The 7,797-nt window shown below is 35.5% G+C and overlaps 2 protein-coding genes across 2 annotated transcripts; both read right to left on the bottom strand.

The window, feature by feature from the left end:
• Positions 1 to 227: 227 nt before the first annotated feature.
• Positions 228 to 2,583, bottom strand: LOC114178710 (adenosylhomocysteinase). Its single transcript, XM_028064768.2, has 2 exons — positions 1,789 to 2,583; positions 228 to 1,254 (listed from the first exon to the last, which is right to left on the bottom strand). Exons 1-2 carry the CDS (start codon positions 2,497 to 2,499, stop codon positions 508 to 510), a joined length of 1,458 nt encoding a protein of 485 aa, XP_027920569.1. The 5' UTR covers positions 2,500 to 2,583; the 3' UTR covers positions 228 to 507.
• Positions 2,584 to 5,811: 3,228 nt separating this feature from the next.
• LOC114194976 (uncharacterized) lies at positions 5,812 to 6,429 on the bottom strand. Its single transcript, XM_028085377.2, has one exon. The coding sequence runs from the start codon at positions 6,379 to 6,381 to the stop codon at positions 5,938 to 5,940; it is 444 nt and encodes a 147-aa protein (XP_027941178.1). The 5' UTR covers positions 6,382 to 6,429; the 3' UTR covers positions 5,812 to 5,937.
• Positions 6,430 to 7,797: the final 1,368 nt, after the last annotated feature.

Raw genomic sequence — 7,797 nt, 5'->3', positions numbered from 1 at the left:
GAGTGAAGGTGCAGGAAATCAAATTGGCGCGTACATGTGTTGTGTGATTGCAATAAAAAGTGACAAAGGAGTGTCGTGACAAACGAGTATGTTGGAGAAGATTTTCTAGGTGGGCAAGGTGGATACAAAAACAAATAAGGGTGTGAAAGAAATAATGGATGATGCATGTAGGCTTTTTTCTTTTTTAGAATTTTCTTATATTCTTTGATATATTAAAAAGGTGAAAAGAAAAAAAAAACACAAACTTTAGTTAAACCAGAACGCCACCGCCCCCAATCAAAACAAGCCTTATTTCAAACCAAATTGGATTCATATCACAGAATCCAAGAGGATGTATAGCGCTCTTACCCGTCGCACCCACCCAGACATGAGTTCTACAAAATTAAGAAAACAATGTTCTACATGGATTTGAATCTAGCACAAAAAATCCAAAAAAGAAAAGAAAACAAGCCGCTTCATGAAACAATTTCGCCTTTCCCACGCTCTCCTTTGGTCATCACAACGAACTTAGTACCTGTAGTGAGCAGGCTTGTATGGACCCTCAACAGGCACACTGATGTAATCAGCCTGATCCTTGCTAAGCTTGGTGAGCTTAGCTCCAAGTTTGCCAAGGTGAAGTGCGGCAACCTTCTCATCAAGGTGCTTGGGCAAAACATAAACCTTCTTCTCATACTTCCCACTGTTCTTCTCCTTCCACAACTCAAGCTGAGCAATGACCTGGTTGGTGAAGGAGCAGGACATCACAAAACTGGGGTGTCCTGTAGCACATCCCAAGTTCATCAAACGACCCTCGGCCAAGACAATGATGCCGGTGTTCGTCTCAGGGAAGACCCACCTGTCGGTCTGGGGCTTGATGGTGATGCGCTTCACACCGGGGTAGTTCTCCAGACCCAGCATGTCAATCTCATTGTCAAAGTGACCAATGTTGCAAACAATGGCATTGTTCTTCATTTTCTTCATGTGGTCAACCATGATGATGTCCTTGTTACCGGTGGTGGTAACAAAGATATCAGCCTCAGATACAACATCCTCCAAGGTCAAAACCTGAAGGCCTTCCATGAGAGCCTGGAGGGCACAGATGGGATCAATCTCAGTCACAATTACACGAGCACCAGCTTGCTTCAATGCTGCAGCACAACCCTTTCCGACATCACCGTATCCAGCCACCACAGCCACCTTCCCGGCAATCATAACATCAGTAGCCCTCATCAGACCATCGGGCAGAGAATGACGGCACCCATACAAGTTGTCAAACTGTCACAAACCACAGATCAAAAGGTTAAACAAACAATAACAGCAAAAGCCAATTACCATGAACAACAAAATCAATGACCACCCTCTTGCTTTCAAAAACCATACAAACAACTGATAAAATGCAGTTAAGTTGGGTGAACAGTTCAAAATTTGATTCGGATTTTGAAATGATACAACATACAATTTGATTCAAAAGACAGTCAACAGTAAAATTCTGTTCACCTAAGTTACCTAGAGCTACTTCAAATCAATTCCTTGATGTAATTTCAGATTAACACCAATCCAAACTTCTTTCAGAACATTAGTCAAACAGTTAACAGATTCAAAAGTTCATTTCACCAATGCCACAAATCCCACTAAAACCGACAGATCTGAATCGAGCTCAACATTAGTTAATCAGTTAACAGATTCAAGAATCCATTTCACCAATGCCACAAATCCCTTAAAACATACAGATCCGAATCGAGCTCAGCGTATAAACACTCAAAAAGTAACAGATCTGGAAAAAAAATATCTAGAAGCAACCAAAAATACCTTGCTTTTGGTGACAGAGTCATTGACATTGATAGCAGGGAACAGAAGAGTTCCATTGGCCTGCATCTGATACAGCCTCTTCACACCAGTGGTGGTCTCCTCAGAAACCCCAACGAGACGCTCCTTCATCTTGCGGTACCTGGAGGGGTCGGTCTTCAACCCATCTCTGATGATGGTAAGCACGATCTGGAACTCAGCGTTGTCAGTGGAAGCGGGGTCGGGGAGCTCGCCGGTTTTCTCATAGAGCTCCTCGGCCTTGACACCCTCGTGGATGAGGAGGGTGGCGTCACCGCCGTCGTCGACGATGAGGTCAGGACCGCCGCCGGGGCCCCAGTCAAGGGCGCGCTCGGTGCACCACCAGTACTCCTGGAGGGTCTCGCCCTTCCAGGCGAAGACAGCAGCGCTGTCGCGGGCGATGGCGGCGGCGGCGTGGTCCTGGGTGGAGAAGATGTTGCAGGAGCACCAGCGGACCTCAGCGCCGAGGGCGGTGAGGGTCTCAATGAGCACGGCGGTCTGGATGGTCATGTGGAGGGAGCCGGTGATGCGGGCCCCCTTGAAGGGCTGCGATGGGCCGAACTCAGCCCGGCAGGCCATGAGGCCCGGCATCTCGACCTCCGCGAGATCGAGCTCGAGGCGCCCGAAGTCGGCCTGAGAAAGGTCCTTGACCTTGTACTCGCGGCCGCTTGTGGTTTTCTCCACCAATAGAGACATGGTTGCGCAGCAGCGAGAGAGAGAGAAAGAAAGAAGAGTGAGTGGGGTTTAGAGAGAATGAGGCAGTGAGTGACGAATTGGAGACCCAGTAGTGTGGGTATAAATAAGGGTGGAGAGAGGGAGTTGGTGAGTGGACTACCAGATCTGCTTTTTTTTCTTGCTTCTTACTTCCTCCTATGCCTAACTTAGGTTAATCTTTCAACCTGTTCCTTTTCTTTCACCCTCATTCTCCATTTTTCTTTTTTATTATTTATATTTTATTTTACATACATTATGGAAACTGAATTTATTTATATATTTGTCGCGTCTCCCTAATTGTATCAGAGGTTAATCCATTTTTTACACCCTTCATTTTATTATTCTCACCTCCGTGTTTCAATTATAGCCCAACATATTTAATAATTACACTCACACATCCATTTTTAATTTTTATATATATTTTTTTATTTTTTTAAGAATGCCCATTGCATCTTGTGTTAACACAATCTCTACAAAGTTGCAATATCACAACACCACTCCATTTACATCCATAATGGTTTCATCAGTTTTTTAATTCTTCGGATGATCTCCACCGACACTGAAGAATAACCTTAAAAAGTTGGGCAACACCTTCCACGCCTCTGGTACAAGAGTCTCTTTTCTTCTTCCCTCACACTCTCACCTACCTTCAACACTCTCCATCACAAGAAACCCATCCACACAGTTTTCATCTTTCTTCAACATTTTTTCTTCAATTGATGAGGATAATGGCAGGTCTGAATATTTTTCTTCATCTCCATTTTTTCTTCTTCACCCTTCACCACGCAGAACCCGACAACACGCTTCTTCTACTCTAAATTCTCTGCCCCTCAATAATTAATTCACTTTTCATAATATAATATTATATATATACACACACAAAGATACCAAAATACCTTATTATAATTTTTATCAATTCTTTCAGGATTCAATTAGATGACGTTTTCAAAGCTTTTCGATAAATTGAAAGTTCATTTCATACACATATTTTTCAAAGTGTATACTTTTCAAAATGTACTAAAATATAAATAGTTTTATCACTTTGTTATTGCTAATGCACAAAATATCTGAAATCCAACGAAAGGGAATGTGGTTAAGTGTTGGTTTTAACAGATAGGTTTTCTTATGTTATGTTTTTTATTGGATTGATGGGAAAAAACAAAATAAATTTATAGTATTTCAAGGAAATAAATATTACTTTATAAATTAATTTTGTAATGATAAATTACCTTTTTTTTTCATTCTTATTCTTTTCTCAATTAGAAAAAACTTAGAAAGAAAAGAAAAACGATTAGTTATAAGTTACTTTCTTGTAAGAGTAAGAGAACGTTATTTTCTCTTTTGTCCCTTTTCAATATTTGATGTTGGTTGCAAAATTGTTTGGTTGGATTAGTTCATCCAAGTCAATCACATATAATAAAAGGTAGACTACAGATTTTAAAATTCAAGTTTGTCAAATTTCAACTCAGAAGTATATGGTAGATGTCAATTCTCAATTTATTGTTCTTGTTTTATTTTATATCAATTTTCAATGGTCCGGGATTTGCTTCTTATTTTTTTTATTAAAGTTGTACTACGTGTTAAAAATTAAATTATTTATTTATTTCTACATGAATGAGTGAATCTTTATTTTAAAAATATATAGTAAATTTTTATAATAAATAAATTATTGACTGATTTGATTCACGACGACACAACGATCGAGAAAGAATATTTTGTAAGGCATCAGCTATTTTCCTTACGTGAAAAACATTGCTAATTTATAAGTTGGTGCTAAACTCCCAACTTTGCATGCCATATAAGTTCAGTAATTGATTGATAATTTAAAATTAATAAATAAATAAATAATGTAATTTTGTTTAGGATTATTCTCAAAACTGACTCTGGCAGCAACGCATATTTTGCAGTTTTTGATTGTTTCATAGGAGAAAAAAGGAACACATTGAATAATAAGATTTGCATTATAAAGGAATCAAAAATTTATACTCCACCATCATTTAGAAACTAAGTTATTTTGTTAGTTAAGATCTAAATAACTAATTTTTAATAACCAATTTTTTTTAATATTCAAGATCATATTATTTAATTTTAAAAATTAATTTAGTGATTAATTATAATTTTGTTATTTAAAATAGTAACTAATTTAGTAACCAATCATTTTTAATTTTATAGATAAATATCTAAATTAATTACTATAATTACTAATTATTATTGGTCAATATTTAAAAGTATTTTTGTTTGTAATCTAAAATAATTAGCTTTATTTTAATAAAAATAACAATTAAAAATTGTTTAATATAAAAAATTACAACAATATCTTATATTTGGAGACCGAAGAAGAGTAGTGTAATAAAATCTGTATTATTCTCTTATTCACTCCACTTGAAATGAAAGTGTAGCCGAAGTACACTATACGGGCCTCTGCTGGCATTTTTGGGTCCAAGATTTCTGTCCTCTTGTTATGTTATGGCTTAAAGAGCGCTTCTTCCTGCACTCTACGTTCTTCTCACTGCACCTCCAAACTTTTTGTTTTTCCTATTTTACCCTCTCAATATCAAAATATGAGAAAGCAGCACATTTTGGGGCCTCGCTCAATACAATTTTATTTTTTTCTGATTACAAAAACAAAAATCTATAACCAACATTTCCCACCCAGATATGCAGAACTTAGCATCAAATATATTTTTGGAAGGGAACAGAGTAAATCAATTAAGATTAAATATAACTTTTATATAAATATTATAATTTTTTTATTAAAATTAATATATTTAAGAAGATTAATTTAAATTTATATTTCACGTTGACATTCAAACTCACTCGCAACATGATTCTGTCCTGTGTTGTTTTCTTGTTCTGGTCATTGCAGTTTCCTATTAAAATGGTCAATTTGAAGTAGCCATCTTTACGCCGGGTCGTTCTTCTTTATTCCGTCGCACATCCTATATCACGGTAAACCTTTGTACAAAAGTCACGATTTTGTTTCAACTATTCTTGTTGGACGCCACATTCTATATCTCATGGTCGTAAAAAGGGTTCGACATGTGTGCTGCACTTATGCATGAAATGTTCTTGGTATAGTTTTGGAATAGAAGCTGTCATTGGAGGATCGCCATTTACCATTCATTGAAGACAAATTTGTTTCCTACTCTCAGATCCCAAGCACCGGTAGACCAGTGGATCAACCATCGATGTAGGTTATAGTTTGGAAAAACAAAAATTAATTGTTTTGCTTAGCTACAAATCTCGTAAGACAGTTATATGGTGTAAAAGTAAAAAGTAAAACCACTTTTCACATCGAGGAAAACAATGACATGATGCATCATTATTGATACTATACCAATTTTTACACGACATATATATTCAACCTTAAATTTACAAAAAATAATCAATAACCATGATGATCTTCGCCACCTGTTTCGTTTATGTTGAGGTCTTAGAAGTGAAGATGGAGTCTCTTGTGTCTCTTTTCTTGAGCTTGAGCACCTTTGACCAAAACCCATCTTTCTTCCTTCCACTCACATCCCTCTCTCTCCCTCTGCTCTTCGACCCAAACGCATGCGACTTGCTCTTCTTCAAATTCAAGCCCTGCGCGCTCGAACCAGATTCCGCCGCCACCAGCGAAGCGTTTCGCCGGAACCGTGGTTTACGGTGGCCACCACCGCGACCCGAAGAAAAAGATTGATGAGGAGAAGCAGGCGATTGTGGAGAAAAACAAAGAGGGTCAATAATAGGGTTGGTGCTGTATAACTGCGACAGTTTTTCCCTCAAACAAGAGGAACAAACACCAGGTGATTGCTTATCGTGTGGGTGCTCCTTGCACCCTCCTCTTGTTCTTTCAAACACCATTTCGCAACGTTTCATCATTTTCCTCTCCCCTCCGATTTGTTGAAACCTACATTACGTGCTTCTGCGTGGCATTATTTATATGGGAAATTCAGTGGTCAAAGATCCAATGTATAGTATTCCATACCTAATAATAACACGTGCACGACCACGAAAGTTCCTGCTTTCTCTTAAATATTATTCTTAGCAATAGCATTCTTGTTTTTGGTAAACCAATAAGGTCAAAGGAAAATTATTGTTGTCCGTATTAAAAATTTGAAGCTGTTGGTATTAAGCATTGTTTACGTGAGAACGAGATTGTTTTGTTTGACTGTGTTCAATGTAATTCATCTTCTCAATGTGTCCAATGGGCAACTGAAAAGGACTTGCAAACAGACAAAGATGGTCCCTATGAACAATTCAGACCTTAATATTTGTTACTTAACAATTAGTTCACCACATACAAACTATAAACAATAATTACACGCACTACCATTACAAAACAATAAATTCTTATTATCTGATTATTAATTCAAACAATAAATTCTTAACAAAACATGTTTTTCTCCTTTTTGACGAATTCATTATTCAAACTTCCTGCAATGTGTGACATAGATGACAGCCCCCGCAGATGATTGCGCAGACAAATATTTTTTTCAAAACCATCACAAAGTGACCTCGTTCTTAGTAATTACATGCTTAGATGAAATGGTGAAAGTAATATATATTGGTGATATCATAATGATCTAAGGAAAAAGTTAACACTAATAAATATATCTTTTCCAATCGGTTTTGATTAAGTTATATTATTTAACAAACTTGATTTAAATAAAATTGCAATTATTGTTAAAAGAGTACTAACCAAAATTTATAGTATTCTATTTGAGATTTTTTAAATATATATTTTAATAGAGATGTCACAGTATATATTTTCTAATCTGTAAAAGTAAGGGATAATCTCACTAAAACATTCTACCAATTATTGACTAAGCTCTTAATTTTATGATGAGTTAATTGAACTTATAATAGAAACTAAATTAATTTAAAATACTAATTGTAATATATATATATATATATATTATTTATATTATCTATATCATATAAAGATAATTCTTCTTTTCTATCCTTTAAATAATTACTTTTTTAAATTAAAGTAATTATTTTGTCAATTTTATCTTTAAGTGATCACTTTTTAAAATTGATATTTTTTTTATCTGATTATTTTTTAAAAATTAACTATTTTTTATAATTAAAATATTTGTTTAAAATAAAATTGTAAAAATTATTTATATTTTTTTATAATGATAGAATAATAATTTTATTACCTTATGTTATTATAGAAAAGGTTGACACACTAACATATATGATTTCACAAGTATTTATACTATTATAAGATTATTGATTTTTGAGTACATTTTCCAAACGTATCGTTCAAATATTTTTTTTATCAATTTTATT

The sequence above is a fragment of the Vigna unguiculata genome, chromosome 1, assembly GCF_037176805.1.
Source record: "Vigna unguiculata cultivar grain cowpea cultivar isolate G323 ecotype 2 chromosome 1, ASM3717680v1, whole genome shotgun sequence".
NCBI classification, from domain to species: Eukaryota; Viridiplantae; Streptophyta; class Magnoliopsida; order Fabales; family Fabaceae; genus Vigna; species Vigna unguiculata.
The sequence above is the reverse complement of the archived record's forward strand: the minus strand, read 5'-3'. Positions and strand labels throughout refer to the sequence as shown.